The sequence below is a fragment of the Rhincodon typus genome, chromosome 32, assembly GCF_021869965.1.
Source record: "Rhincodon typus isolate 14 chromosome 32, sRhiTyp1.1, whole genome shotgun sequence".
Classification (NCBI taxonomy): Eukaryota; Metazoa; Chordata; class Chondrichthyes; order Orectolobiformes; family Rhincodontidae; genus Rhincodon; species Rhincodon typus.
In genome coordinates, this window is record NC_063363.1 from 33,849,913 (window position 1) to 33,866,517 (window position 16,605).

The 16,605-nt window shown below is 40.5% G+C and overlaps 1 protein-coding gene across 8 annotated transcripts in view; it reads right to left on the bottom strand.

Annotated features, from left to right (window-relative positions):
• The window catches only part of fli1 (Fli-1 proto-oncogene, ETS transcription factor), a 67,002-nt gene that overhangs the window by 25,512 nt on the left and 24,885 nt on the right, over positions 1-16,605 (bottom strand). For 7 of the 8 annotated variants that reach the window (XM_048615626.1, XM_048615627.1, XM_048615630.1 and 4 more), the window contains one exon: positions 15,319-15,387. The exons of the other annotated variant lie outside the window; for it this stretch is intronic. In XM_048615626.1, the coding sequence (XP_048471583.1) occupies positions 15,319-15,387 (69 nt within the window). The remainder of the gene's footprint in view (positions 1-15,318; positions 15,388-16,605) is intronic. 8 annotated transcript variants of the gene reach the window in all.

Genomic DNA, 16,605 nt, shown 5'->3' on the forward strand with positions numbered 1-16,605 from the left:
TCCACAGTTCAAAACTCTGCAGTTTAGGTGGATTGGCCATGTTAAATTGCCCTTAGTGTACAGGCGAGGGGATTAACCATGGGAGAGTTACAGGGATGGGATGCTCTTGGGAGGGGGAATGTGGAATCAGTGGGCTGAATGGCATTTTTCCACACTGTACCGATTCTATGAAATGGAAGGGGAAGTCATTCTGGTAAGACAGTCTGAACTCTGGGATAAGGCAGGAAAATCTCTGGGACACCTAGTCCAAGTGCATCTGGATCCTAAAAACAATGTCACAAGAGCTCTGCTGGGATTTACAATCCTGTTTTCTGAACCCATTCCACTCAGATCACAGCAGAACAGGATCAGACCAAATATGCGTGTTGGTTGGGTGGAGGGTGGGGAATGTGGGTCTTTCTGTTGGGTTTCCACACTGGTCCCTGTCTCACTGAGTACACTCTTGAATCTAACACTGGGTCAAGATGATTAAATGAAGCTCAACCTTCAGCGGGGCTTATCGAGGAGCTCACGCTGAAATATCACTTCGTTTTGGGAATACAGGTTAAAAAGAAACGAAAGGTGCAACCCGATTCCCGCAGGAATAACAGGGAAAGCGAAACAGCTTCTCCCAATTCTGTATAAACTTAACTGGTAACAAACACAAAAGTGTTGAAGCTGATCACTTGATCTAGCCTATTTAAAACTCTCAGAACATACCCACAGCGAAAGCGGGTGCGAAGGAGCTATTGCGTTTGAGAGAGCACGGTACTTGTAGCAGATCTGAACCTGATTGTTATTACCAGCCTGGGTAAGGCTGGCTGTTATACCAGCAGCAACAAGCTGTGATTAATTAAGACGACAATGAGAGATTCCTTTTCTCTTTTTGTTTTATTTTCTCTCTATCAATAATGAGTGCGGCAGATTGTTTCTGTTTTGTGCACCTGCCTGGCAGTGAGTCAGGCCACAGCACCGCCCCCCACCTCCTCCCCCGACCCCCATCAGCTCTGTTCCTGATGGGGTATTTGTTCAGCTTCCTCGTGGATAAATAAAAGAGGGTGGACTTGTGGAAACCCTATTAAAGCATCAAGGGCTGGATTCTGGTGAGCTTTTTGTCTGAGTAATGCACCTTTTAGTTTAGCATTCAGGTAGAGGCGAGGGGCAGCTGAATGGAAGCGAGGTGGAGTGTGCACTCTACCGCTGACCCGGTACCCGGCACCTGCATTCGCCACTCAGAACGCCACTCACTGCGTTCCACAAGCCGCCTGCACAGATTGCTGTATCAGTTCAAAGACTCATCTCTCAAACAGCCACGCTGGCAGACTGTCCCCTTTCCTGCATCCCCACTCCCCGGTGAAACTGGTAACTGCTCGAGAATTCTATTTCCACTCACTAGTCCCACTTCCTGTACAACTCCCTAATCTTTTCTCAACTTCTCTCCTGAAAATGTTTCTATTTTTGTTTCTGATAAATCACTGACACGTCCAGAAATAATTCCCAATCCCAGCCCATCGCGGAAATGTCCCATACTTATATCTGGGATTAGACAGAATCTCCTCTCGCAAAAATTCATAGGCTCACAGAGGCCATTCAGACGCTCATATCTCTTTGAAGCATCTGTTCCATCCACCCATTCACTTTTTACAGTTTTCCAACGACTTCAACTACAAATCCCATTCTATATTAGGTTGTTACCCAATCTTCTTCCAGCAGTTTTTCCACATCAACTCTCTGAGAGAGAAAAAAATCATGTCTGATCCTGCCCCCTCCAGTTCTTTCTCCCTACATCCCTGTCTCTTGTTCTGAGTGTTCCCCGTTCTCTCATATACCCTTGCTTCTGTTCTGTGGAAATTCTTCATAATTGTAACATTTCCTCAACCGTCTTTGCCTTAGGGAGAAGAATATCAGCCCAGAAGGAAAATACAGGAAAGTACAACTTGTGTTGTAAGGTGGTGGTAATACTGCAGCTCCAAATCAAAGTATAAGAGGAATGGGTCAGTATGTATCATTCACAAGTTTTGCTGTTTTTGCTCCTTCTGGAAGCATCTTCAGACTTGCTGTTAAGCTACAATTTTGATTTCCAGGTATGCGTCCAGTCAATCAATTTCACACTCTTTGGAAAGCTTTGATATCTTTCCAAAAGAGCAGTGCCCAGACTTAGAGTCCCTACAGTGTGGAAGCAAGCATTCACCCTATCGAGTCCACATTGATCCTCTGAAAAGCATCCCACCCAGACCCACCTCCCTATACTATCCCTGTAACTCTGCCTTTCCCATGGCTAATCCACCCAGTCTGTACATCCCTGGACACTATGGGCAATTCAGCATGGCCAATCCATGGAGCCTGCATATCTTTGGACTGTGAAAGGAAACCGGAGCACCCAAAGGAAACCCACACAGACACAGGGAGAATATGCAGGATCCACGCAGACAGTTGCCTGAGCCTGGAATCAAACCTGGGTGTTGTGAGGCAGCAGTGCTAACCACTGAGTCACCATGCCCCCCATTTTTGTAGAAGAATCATAGAATCCCTACAGTGTGAAAGCAGGCCGTTTATGGACTATAATTATGGTTCATTTAGAGTTAGACACAATGCTTCAGGCGGGTCTGAGCCAGTGGTTTAGACAGATTTGGAACATGAAAACATAAAAAAATAGAAGCAGAGGGAGGCTATTTGGCCCAATTCTGTGTGTCCATCTTTCAGGAAGAAATCTCAATGACACCTTCTCGCATTCTCTCCAAATCCTTCAATTCCCTTTGTAACTACAAATCTATCAATCTCTGTCTTACACTCAATGTGTGAGCATCCACAGCTTTCTGTGGGAGAAAATTCCACAAACTTTTGAGGGAAGAAATTCATCCTCATATCAGCCCTAAATAGCCAATCCTTATTCTCAGTACTGATGCCTAAGACCAGGGAAACTTCTTCCTAGCATCTACCCTAACAAACTCCTTATACAAATGTATATACTTCACCGAGATCATTTCTCAAAATTCTACATTCTCAGGAACATAAGCCTAGTGTATTTACTCTTGTTTAATTGAACATTCCCCTCAGGCCAGGAATCAGTCATGTGAACATTGATATCATACTGCCTAAGATATCATACTCCTTTGGTAAGGAGTCAATCTGTATACAATACTTCCTTGCTGTTGAACATGTGATTCTAAAACCAAAGGTCTCATTTTGTCTTTTTTTCAACAGATTTGCCAACATATCCTGGTGTCTTTAAAAATTTATGTGCACCTCCATGCCTCCCTGCTCCCTCATCCTTTTACAATGCAACATTTGTGGGATTGTATTGCAGTAAGCGAGAGTGCAATGTAATATAAGTGATGCTGTTGAGTAGTAAATTAGGCTGCTTTGCAATAAGTTTGAATGTTCTGCGGTAAATTAGGCTGTTCTGTAATAAATTAGACTGCACGGTAGGAAGATAACAAGGTGTGAGTTGGATGAACACAGCAGTGCAGGCAGCATCAGAGGAGCAGGAAAGCTGATGTTTCGGATCTGGCCCCTTCATCAGAAAAGGGTCCAGACCCGAAACGTCAGCTTTCCTGCTCCTCTGATGCTGCCTGGCCTGCTGTATTCATTCAGCTCCACACCTTGTTATCTCAGACTCCAGCATCGGCAGTTCCTACTATCTCACGATAGGAAGATAGTTGTAATAGGATTCTATTCCGTAATAAGTAGGACTATTCTGTAAAAAGGACTGTTTTGTAATAATGAGATTGTATGTAATAATGAAACTCTTCTGTAATCAATGAGACTTTCCATCATATTTGAAACAGTGCTGTAGTAAGTGAAATTGTTGCCTATGATTGAAAGATAGAAAGGAAAGAAATTGCAGAGATGAGGAAATAGTTATTACCTTGAGGCTAGAGATGCAATAAGGTTGTTAAAGCGAAAGAAAGATTTTACACACTGCTTAAAGTAGGGGTGAAGGAAAACATTGAATAGGAGGAAGAGTGGGGAGCATTCTGCAGCGTGTGAATTAGTAAGAAGTATACAGTATTATTGCATATATAATGCTAATTCCTGTCGTTAACAAAAGTATCAACATTCATAACTGGTACGTGAGTGAATTGTGACACTGGTTAAAACTGTGGAAAACTTGATCAGTTTATTAAAAAAGTAGCTAGAAAGAAATATGAGTATCAGTCAAAACATGACTTTTGATGGCAAGGAACCAGAATGCAAGACAGGCAAGTGATTGAGGAACAGAAAAGGAAATTATCTTATTTTCAGATTGTAGGCACATACGATTTGGATTTGTTTTTTGCATAAAGTTGAAAATCAGAGCTTAGGAGCAAGGTAAGAATAACCTTAAAAAATTACATGGTATAATCCAGTATAATTGTAGTAATAGTGAGGAAGTCAGAAAAGAGGGACACAACAGGAGGAAACAGTAATACAGGAGCAACTCAAGAAAGGGCTGGGAAGCACTTACAAGGAACAGGTCTGAAAGACAGTCTTGTGTTAGAATTAGCCAGTTACAGGCAGAATTTGCCTACACTGGAGTAAATGGAGTTTGATTAACCATGAGCATTTGAGGAATGTGTGATAGGAAGCCTGGTAAAGAAAAATGCGACAGCACACACTGTTCTGTGCAGGTACAGAGTAAGTGATCTTAATTTCTCCACAAAGCCACTAAGTAGATATGTTTTCTTAAAGCTTTCTTCATTCAACCTTCATCATTTATTTAAATTGGTTTCAGTTTGTGTTAACCCAATGCATAGTGGAGTTATATCAACCCATTCATCAGTCCATTCCCACATGGCATTAAGTTACCATTTGCATTCATAGTGAACCCTTCATTCAGGGTAACACTTTTAGGGCTGAGAAACTTTCTGAGGTATAAAGTAATGGACATCCAGCAGTCTGCATACTACTGTCTGAATACTTATATCATTTTAAAAGTTAATTGGGAAACTGAATTACTTACTTGGGAAAAAAAATTCCAAAATGTGGAAACCTATCTTCCAAATGAAGGCATGGAATTTTCATTCTGGTCTCAGTCTGGGAACATGAAACCTTGGCAGTGAGGATTCACTCTACACTTCAATGTCAAACTGTTACTTCTTCGGGCAGAGTCATGTTACTTACTGTCCAGTTGCACATTTCAAAGCAGCTACTGAGAGACAGCCTGGGAACAGACATTTTGTGTTGTATTTCCCTTTCCAATGACGTTGTTGATCTCTGCTCCTATGACCTCATGAACAAGGTGTGAAATTTCACATAGCAGACACTCACTGTTGGCGAGTCTTACCTGTGATCTCATCGCAGGAAATTCTCTGTCTCTGCATTAAATCAGACTGTATGGTAGGTGAACAGATCACCACCTCAATTAAGTTATCAAGCTAGACATTATGACTGGCAATATTAGTGGATGAAAGCTTAACTTATTCAAAAATCTGGCTCTAAACATGGTTCAAAATATTGAAATTTTGTTATGCTCTTGAGGAATGAATTTCAATGGTAAGGCCTATATTTTTGGCAGTTTCCAACTGCCCTCGGTGTTAGCCTCTTGAAACCCTGTTATCCATGTGATGTAAATAAACCCACAATGCTGTTGGGAGTTTCAGGATATTGACCTAGTAATATTGAAGAAATAGCAATATTGTTTCATGAAAGGTTACTGGAGTGGAATTTGAAAGTAGTTTTGTTCTCATGTGTCTGCTACCTTAGTCCTTCTAGTTGGTAGACCTTATGGATTTAGAAGACAAGCTGAACTGCAACAACTCACCATCGATGACCGAATGTAGCTCAACTTCAGATCTTTGTTCTGATCCATTGGTTATGAGTTCAATGAGCTCTGACTACAGCATGCTGCTCCATTGTTCAACATGGGTGTAGTTCCATGTTGTAGCTTTATCAGGTTAGCGCCTCCTTTTTAGATATAACTTCATGGAGATGTTGTCCATACTTCTGAATTCTAATTTGATGGTATCAGCAGAGATGGGGATAGGTCAGGTGCATGATGTTATAGATTGTAGTTGAATACAATTCTCCTACTCTTGGTGGCCCGCAGTGCCCACTGAATGACTAGTTTTAAGCTGCTAGATCTGTTATTACCGTAATTCATTTAGCGCAATGGTAGTGCCTCACAATACAATGGAGGATTTCCTTAATATTCAGACAGTACTTTTTCCAACGCTGCACATTGATCAGTCCTACCAACACTGTCATGGACAGTAAGGATAGTTAGGTCAGGTAGATGTTCTCTCCAGTTTGTTCTCTTACTACCTGTTGCACATTTAGTCTGGCAGCTGTGTCCTTCACCACTTGGCCAGTTCAATCAAGCTGGTGCAATTCGTAGCTTTCAGTGATGGACATGGAAGGCCATGACCCAGACTATATTTTGTGTCCATGCTTCTTTCAAGTTATGTTCAACATGAAGGAGCACTGATTCATCAACCTCAGAAATGTAGGCAGTAGTAATCAACAGGAGGTTGCCTTTCTTTTATTTTCCCAATGGCCCTTTTATCTGAATGGATAGATAGTTGGATGGATAGATACGTGGGTAGATAGGTAACAGGTAGATAGAGATAGACATTATTGTTTCATAATCTCACAACACCCCAAAATAATTTATGTTCTATTGCATACTTCAGTCACGCATGTTGTAATCTTAGAAAGTAGCGACTGATTTACATATTGCCACAACCCACACAATAAAAGATTTGCTAAAGGACAGAAAATCTGCCTGAATGATTTTTTTTCTTTTGGCCAGGACATCAAAGGGAAGTCCTCTGGTCTTTTATGAACTAATGCTATGGAATTTTTATATCCACCTGAGAGAGAAGACATGGCATCAATTTAACATATCATGTGAAAGATGGCAGTGACAGTGCAGTACCCCTTCAGCACTGTCCTGAAGTATCAGCCTACATGATGTACCTACAACCTGTGGCATGGAAACAAATGTGTTACCACTGAGCCATAGATGACATATTCAACAGATCATTTGAATACCACAAGGGCAACAATACTTTAACTATGGGCCATGACAACACTCTTACATTAACAACATGGAAAACAAGGTTTTCAAGGTTGCAAATTTTAGTGAGATCTGTCATCCAATCAATTTTATGTTGGTGCAGTCCCTGACATTATGGAGAATTGTTCTGCAACTGCAATTAAAATTTAAAACATATATTGAGCCATAGTTTACCATTATTATGGCTATTGAACCTAAAGTTCATTCAGTGTCAGTGCCCCATCAAAACATACACTATTACAGAAATATTATTAGCCTATTAGTCTGAATTTCCTTGAAGTCACTCCCACACTTTTAGAACAGTAACATAAGTTGAAAGTGAGGTTCCTCCTCACATCCCGTTAAAGGTACAGCAGCACAGTGAGAAGATCCAGTCTATGTATTTGGTGAATAGTTTCCTGGGCTTTACTAATCACCAAGATGATGGGAGCTCGTACATTCAATACTAGTAATAACTAATAGTACTTCAGCTTAATACAGGATGGACTCCATTTTACGTAATTTTTGTCGCTGGTTATTGCAAAACATAGAAGCATGAGGGCATAGAAAATAAGAACAGGAGGCCATTCAGCCATTTTAAAACTCTCCACTTTTCAACATGATTATAACTGATCCTCTATCTCACTGCCATATTCCTGCTGTCTTTCCATGCTCCTTGACACCTTTATTGTCTGGAAATCTACTTCTTTCTTCAATATTTTCAGTTACTTTGCCTGCACAGCCTTCTGTGGTAGAGAAATCCATAGGTGCATAATCTCTGATTGAGGATGTTTCTCTTCATCTCAGTCTGAAATGGCCTTCTAATGAAACCTGAATCAGTGATCCCCGTGTTCAATGCAGTTCCTCACCCCAACTCCCTGGCCAGGGGAATCACCATCTCTGTCCAGCCCTTTTTACACCATTCAATGCAATTTCTTCTCATTCTTCTGAACTCAAGACTATTTATAGATATGCATAAAATGCTGGTATTACTCACACTGTCCATTTGCTATGGATGTATGAACAAAAATTATTGGCCTATAAACCAATGGCTCACTGTCCTGTCTCAGTGGCTTATATTTCACATCACTGTGACGCAGCACCCATATATCCAAGGCATAGAGTCACATTCGTTTGTTAAGTGTTTTCCTGTTACTCAGTGTTTCATCTGTTAGTCAGCATGCTACCCCTTTGCCACTCAATGTCCTGCCTATGTGACTCAGTGGGCAACTTCTCCGTGCAGTTGTATGGTATTGCTCCTATACTCTGTTTTATCGTGCTGCGGAATCTGATTTCTCACTGGGTAATTGGGCCACCTTGTGTCACCACTCTGTTATAGAGAATAAATTAAATCACTAAGGTGGTTGGTTGCAAACAAGGGAATTAGTGGATTCTTTCAAAGCTGACCTAAGAAGAGGACAAGAGTAGCCTAGATTACCATCGATCATCTGTTGAAATTCAATGAAGAGATTTTTATTCTTTATTCATTCACAGGATAAGGGTGTTGCTGGCTAGGCCATCGTTTATTGCCCATCCCTAATTGCCCAGAGGGCCGTTAAGAGTCAACCACATTGCTGTGGGTCTGGAGTCATGTGTAGGCCAGACCAGGTAAGGATGGCTGTTTTCTTCCCTACAGGACATTAATGAGCCAGATGGGTTTTTCCTTGACAATTGACAATAGATTCATGGTCATCACTAGATTCTTAATTCCAGATATTTATTGAATTCAAATTCCATCATCTGCTGTGGCAAGATTCGAACCCAGGTCCCCAGAACCAGGGTCTCTGGATTAACAGTCCACCAATGATACCACTAGACCATTGCCTCCCCTGAGATCTGGGATGTCCCATCTGATTGATTAATTGGTTGATAGGAACAACTTCAGCAACAAATTTTAAAAGTAGGAACATTATCAATGTTAAGAGGAAAGAGTGCGATAGCTACCTGAATAAGAAAAGAAATGCTTGGAGGGAATATGGGCCAAGTGCAGACAGGTGGGACTAATTTAGTTTGGGATTATGGTCGGCATGGACTAGTCAGACCAGAGGGTTTGTTTCCGTGCTATATAACTCTATGGTTCTTTCACAGAACCAATAAGAACATGATAGGCTGCAAAATCTTCTTCCGTGCTATATCAGTCCATGATTCACATGAGAAAAATGACCAGTTGACATGAGATACTAAGAACTGCACACACCCATGGAACCAGACCCAAACATTAGTCAGTGCATCCTGCAAAGGGAGAGGTGTGGTCCATTCCAGATGCTGAATACGAGCATCATATTGTTTTGCTTTTTGGTGGTCATGGACCAGTGACAATGTAGCTCATTCACATGCACTAGAACATTGCAACTAGTTGTAGACTGACCTCAGCCCTGTCACAGTCACGCTGATCATGGGACAAAGTTCCAACTGACACAGTATGTGTGGAATGATAAGCAAGGAAGAAGTTTCAGCTGGTGCCTTCAATGCTACAATCAAAAATCCTGAATATCAGATCCTCATATTGCCCTAAATAAACAGTGCCAATACTGGTTGGACAGACTCCTAAAGATTTCATCACACAATCTGCCTGTCATGATTGTCCCACCCAGTCAAACAGCATTTAATTCTCATTTCTGTAACTAATAGACAAAACTGTCCCACCAAAGTGCAAGAAAATACTTTATTTTTAATGTCCCTTTCACTTTCTTCAGCAGTTTGGAAGGAATTAATCCTGACGACTCGAGGACAAATGTGAAGGTTTAGCAAACTTGCTGTAACAACAGAGCATAAATAACAATCACATGAGCAAATTACTCACTATATGAGGATCCTAACTACTGAATATGTTTATGATCTGAATCTTAACAATTTCTCAGAAACATTGACTAAACAGCTGGGTGGGATCTCCTTTGGGACCACATTCCAGTATTTATCTATCTTGGGAGGGGAACTCTATTTAAAGCTGTTTACTGTTTAGTGTTGAGTAAATTTGAATTTACATCCCTAGTGACTCTTGCTGTTTTTATGAGATACTTTGAACCAAAGCGTGCCACATTCTGATTAAATGTATCAGTGAAGCAGGCAACTGAAAGCCCCATTACCTAACCTTTGTTGTTGGCTGTAGCCCCTCTTTTACGCCACTGAGATTACACAATCCTTCAGTACTTTTCAGGGGGAATCCTGAGTTGTTCCAGCATTTCACAATGCAAGTATTTAAAGGTAGAAGTGACTGCAATCTTCAAGACTTTATTTGTTGTCTATCAGAGTAGAAGTCCCATTTTTTCTTATCATCCAGTTTTCCTAGCCAGATCATAGTTCTAATGCCCAGATTCTTTATCGCTGTCTTTGTACGGTGAGAATTTTTCATGTATGAATCCAGCAAGTGAGGTTACTGTACATGGAGAGAATCACACTCCAATTTCTAAAACTACTTTATAGCAAGAATTATTGCTCAGTGAACAGAAATGGGAAACCTGGATAAATTAGGTCAGTTTAGCTAAGATGAACTTCAGGCATGTTTAAATTTTTGATATGCCTTATGCTGCAAGTCTGCAAACTCATCACAGACCAGCAGATTGGCCTAGAGACCACTTGCTCCATGTGGTTAAGCTCCATTTCCTGATTTAACCGTTAAGGGGAGCTCCATCTGTTTATTACTGTGCTTATTTTCAGGTCGTGCATTCTCAACAATGATGGTTCAAAATTTTCTGTCAGGGTAACAATGATGCTGTTAAGCAGTGAAGCCCTCACCATTGTTTAAGTGCAGATTGCACAGCACGTTTTGGTGAAGCGCTGATGTAAGTTGACACACAGACATTTAAAACTAAAAGAGAAGTGCTGTAGATCTGAAATAAGAACCAAAAGTGTTGGTGAAAGCAGAAGAATCATTTTGAACTCAAAATATTAACTCTGTTTCTGTCAGCACAGATGCTGCCAGACCTGCTGAGTTTCTCTGACACTTCCTATTTTTATTTCAGATATGCAAAAGTTGCTGATGGAGTGAAGAAAGTACCTTGCTAAGAATTCATGAAGCTGCTGTAATTTTTACAACTGTCGATACAAACTAACAGTACCACTTAAGATGTGATAGACAGTACTGAGAATCAACCTTTCTAGCATGGAAAATCAGCTATTATAAGAATGGAGTTTCATTCCTTCTAGTTTTTTTTGTTGGAGATGTTAAACATATCATTGATTTTGTTTTTCTTTCCCTTTTGTCCATTTTTTTCTCTCCCCTTAAATCTAATCTTTCTTTCGCTGCATTTATGTACCTTTTTTGACATTGACTCTCTACAATTTACACCACATTCTCAGACTCTGTGCTCTTAATTTTACATTCCTTAAATTTGATTAATTAAGAGGACGGATAGTTTATTGTCTGGTTCACTGAGGTCTTAGACACCCATTTTGCTTATTGTGCCATTATTGGGTTATCCTTTCCAACACTTGTGGAATAAAGGTGGAAAGGCAAATCCAACTAATATGCACATTGTTATATGTTCTGCCAAGGTGACATATGGTCTAATGTAAACTATTTGCATTTGGATGGACACCTAAAATGCTAAGGCATAGTAGGCAATGGAGCAAGTGCAGCTAAATGGGATTAGTATAGTTTAGCATTTGAAAGTAGGCATGTACATGGTAGGCCAATGGGTCTAATTCTGTGCTGTGAGACTTATGACTATTTGTATGGAAGCAGCAATTGGCTATATTTTCAATTATTTTAAAGCACACTACCACTGCACAAGCTTCCAGCATCAATGTCAATCAAACATTTTTCAACTTACTAACTTCCTGTCATCTGGTATTCATTTAATTTTAATTTTAGTTCCTTGAAGTTTGTATGGATGATTTTCACCGAGACCACCTCTGGTATTATGAACTGTGCACGGGTGGCCAAAATGGGATCTTGAGCTGCACCACCAGCTTAGCCCACATTTAGCTGAACCATCAGGATTTGAAGCCAACAATAGCAACAACTGCCTGGAGAGATAGTGAACTATTGATTGCCAACCAGAATACTCAGAATAATGCTCATTAACAAAGCTGCTCATCATTTGGTGGCTATCACTTCAACTAACACCCTCCTGCCTGGGAATCAATGTTGATCAACTTAATCAAATGTTTAGTGTTGTTAATATAGAGAAGAATATACATCCAGGATCATGATATGGACTTTTTTTCCCACTTGTTCATGGTACATGACACATATCTGGTTGGACCAACATCTATTGCCCAATCTTAATCACCCTGGAGAAAGTGATGATGAGCTGCCTTCTTAAATTGCAGTAATGCATGAGGCTAGGAATATCTACAATGCTGTTAGGGAACGAGGTCCCAATGAGAGTGAAAGAATAGCTATATAGTTCCAAGTCAGGATGATGGTGCTCCTGTGCATCTGCTGCCCTCGTCTTTCTAGGTGGTGAGGTGTGTGAGTCTGAAAGGTGCTATTGAAGGAGTCTTGCTGAGTTGCTTGTAGCTGTTACACAGTGCTACTAATATGCATCAGTGGCGGAAGGGCTGAACGTTTATGATATTGGATTGGGCTCTAATCTAGCAGACTGCAATGTCCAGGATGGTGTCAGGCTTCTTGAATGTTACTGGAGCTGAACTCATCTAGCCAAATGGAGATTATTCCATACACATTCATGACTTGTATCTCCTAAATGGTGGACAGGCTTTGGGGAGTTAGGAGGTGAATTACCCACCACAGAATTCCTAGCCTCTGACCTACTGTAATATCCATAATATTTATATGGCTGGTCCAGATCAAATTTGAGGTCAATTATTACCCACAAGATGTTGATAGTGGGGGATTCAGTGATGGTAGTGCCATTGAATGTCAAGGCATGGTAGCCGTTCAATTATATATCAACCTCAAGGCCTACAGGACAGAGTTTGTCAAGATCCATAAGAAAAGGTAACATAAGCAGTGCTTACATGAAATCCATCTTGGATTAATAGTTGCAGATTGTGTGAGTAAAGGCAGAATGTTAGAGGGTTACATATTGAGGGAAAAGATAAACTATTACAGAAGATGTTAACTTTGGGGAAGATGTTCAACTCAACACAAGCATAAAACTACATGAATTAGCCTGTGTAAAAAGGAATCACCCAATTTTCATTTCTAATGAAATAAGGCACATAAGGGTCTTACACCAAAGTGGTAATCCCCCTACCTCTTCATGGGCGGCACGGTGGCTCAGTGGTAGCACTGCTGCCTCACAGTGCCAAAGACCCAGGTTTGATGTGAGCCTTGGGCAATTGTGTGGAGTGTGCACATTCTCCTCGTGTTTGTATGGGTTTCTGCTGGGAAGAAGCAGTGGAGTAAAAGAAACTGAAATATTACAGAAGGAACATCGTGAATTTTTTATGGGTTTAGTGTGGGTGGACATTTTGATCAGCATGGACCAGTTTGGGCTGAAAGGCCTGTCTCCATGCTGTAGGACTCTATGACTCTCAGCGAGGATCCCCAGTTCAAGTTCTCAGACGTGTTTCACAATATGTTTGAACAGGTTGATTTAAATAAAACAAGACACAGAATGGATAGACAAGTGAGAAGTGGAGCTTAATACTGCGAAGAGTTGGGCAATGCAGATTGATGTTAGGTAGAACCAATATATACTTAATGACATAGTGCTAGCAAGTGTGCAGGGGCAAATGAACCTGGGGGATCATATGTGTATAACTTTGAAGATGGCAAGACATTGTGAGAGAGTCATTAGCAAAGCATAAAGAATCACTGGCCTCACAGTGCAGGTAATGAACAAGGTGACAGGGAGGTGATGCAGAAAAGCTCCAGTTGAGCTGAAAGTACGGTGTTATGTCTAGTCCTTGTCACCACACTTTTGAAAGGATGAGGGATTTCATGAAAGGGTGCAGGGAAGATTTACCAGAATGGTTTCAGGCATAAGAGATTCCAGCTACACGATTAGGGTGGAGAAGATGTGGCTGTTCTCATTGGAGTGAAGGGGATTGACAGGAGATTTAATAGAAGCATGAGAGGCTATGGTAGGTTTAGAGAAAGTAGACAAAGGAAAGCTTTGCCTATTAGTTGAAGGTGCAAGGATCAGATCGGGGGGCTGCGGGTGCTGAATGGGGACGACACAGATTTAGAATTTGGGGCAAGAGATTTTGGGGAAATATGAGGAAGAACAGTTTTAAGCAGTGAGAGGAATTGACCTAGAGCTTGTTGCTGCAATGATGGTGGAAGTGGAGATGTTTAATCATTTCAAAAGGAATTTGAATACTTGCAGGGAAACGGTACTGACTAGACATTAGTGCAATGGTCCAAATGACATTTTTCAGTGTCACAATGACTCCATAGGCTGGATTTTACAAGATTTTATGGTTCCACCTCCCCCCAAGGGAGGAACCAGGCCACAATCCCACGACAATTTAATGCTGGCAGCAGTACCAACTGCTTTAAGGCAGGACCGCTGCTCACATCTCAGGAGGAGTTCTAACCCCTTAAAGTGTTGCCTGTCCATTGTTTGACTCACAGCCTTGTTCCAGCAACACCAAATTGGAATGATGGCTGCTCTAAGACAGCACCAGGTTCTGCTATGTATCTCCTTTACTTCCACCAACCCTCTTGTAATATTGGTGTGTATGTGGTTTACTAGAATAAAGCAATGAATGATTTACAAGTAATAAGTGTTCGGCAGAAGATATACATATTGAAATAATGAGAAGTACCTTATCAGATGTTAACTAAGAGCAAGTTACAGAAACATTAGGCTGGTTAACAACATTACACTTGGTAAGATAGATAGATGCCTCCTAAGATATATCAGGCTTAGAAACAGTAAGGTCTGCAGATGCTGGAAGCTACAGGCAATAAATGTGGAGCTGGAAAGCACAGGTCAGCCAGCATCCGAAGAGCAGGAAAGTCAACGATTCAGGCTGAAATTCTTTGTCAGGCTTACTTGAGTCATGTGGTTGCCAATAGTAAGGACAAAATTAACTAACTTGAACAACTCAAACAGAAAACTAGAACTGACTAAATACTTCCATATATATAAACACACACACCAGTGGGTACAGCTATGCAAAGGCTTCAAAGTAACTCTTGCAGGCTAATTGTCATGTGTGATCACTGCTTCGGTGCTAAGTTGAGGATCTAACCCAGTGAACCTATGGCTTAATCACAATGAGAACAAAGGAAGATGTTGGAAGTGGTCATGTGCCTTCGACCTTCTGCTGAAGTTTTCTTTAACTGGCAATGTGTTTTGACAAAGCAACATGTGGACATTGATGAAACATTGCACATCATCTCTAACACAGTGATAATGCATTCTCCTTTAGAACCAGAAGGCTGTTTCTGGTTATTTCCAAATCACAAATAAAAGTATTTAAATGAAACAAATTGAACTAACCTTCTTTGGCTGGGAGACGTGCTGATTGGTCAGTGTGAGATGATGTGGAATAGCTTAATGGAGAGCTACCTATGGAAGATATTGCAACCAGTCAATTAAAGATCTACAACAAACATACAACAGAATGCAAATTGTTTACGGTATCATCCTAGCCAGCCCACAATGACAAAATGCAGCTCATGACCAAGTAACCACTTCACAGTGTTTTCAAATCAAGGGTACCTCAGCTGATTCAACACAGGTAATCACTGACAGATCAAAATTATCTCAGTACTTCAACAGATGACAAAATAAAACCACAGAGCTGTATATCTGTCTGTCTTTAAAGCTTCAACAATAATAGTAAAAACAATTTTACCTGATTAACATGTATTCCAAATGACAAGTCAGCATTGCAATGGCAAGCAATGTAACATGATATATATCACCTACGAAATTGACTATAATCTACCAATGATTCGATGCTTTATGCAAACCAATGATGTCATCTTAAAAATAATGATTACAAGATGGAAATAAACAAGTTGTATTAAGAGAGCATCCTACACTTACTTTGAATGTCACAAAGTGCTTCAAAGCCAAGGAATTACTTTTCCAATACATACTTGACAGTCGTTTCCATAAATATTTTGCAGAAGAGAAATATCATACAAACAAACAATTAAAATGCTGAAGTTAGTCTCTTCTCATTGAATTAGTCCACTGCAAATTGATAACCTATTTCACACAATGTTAAGTTCAAGTCAATGCAACAAAAAAAAGGCTGTCATAGAATGGCCTGAGGATTTGTTTAGATATTGTTTTGAACCAATGAGTTTTTTCAGAGACGTTGTTATACACACTTCAGAAACTAGTGAGGCTTAAACCCAGGTTTCCAAACTCAAAGGTTTTGTATATTGCCACTGCACCACAAGAGCCCTGACCACATAAACTCTACTGAGGATCTGTTATTCAACCTAGTAACGGCTACTGACAAGAATTAATTTCAACCCCTTCCTACCTATTGCTTTTACTGATATGGGGTGAGGAATTCTTGTAAATTAGGCCATTGGAAAAACTATCTGCTTTGCTCCACATAGTGGTATGGACAAAGAGGCAGCATTTAGCAGTTCAGTTGAAAAAGAATATTTTCAACAATGTAGCACTTTCTTGTATTGATCTCTCAATCTATTAGACCATACACCATAAGATAGAGAAGCAGTATTAAGCCATTTAGTCCATCAAGTCTGCTTCACCATTTGATCATAGTTTCTCAACCCCATTCTCCTGCCTTCTCCCTATTACTCA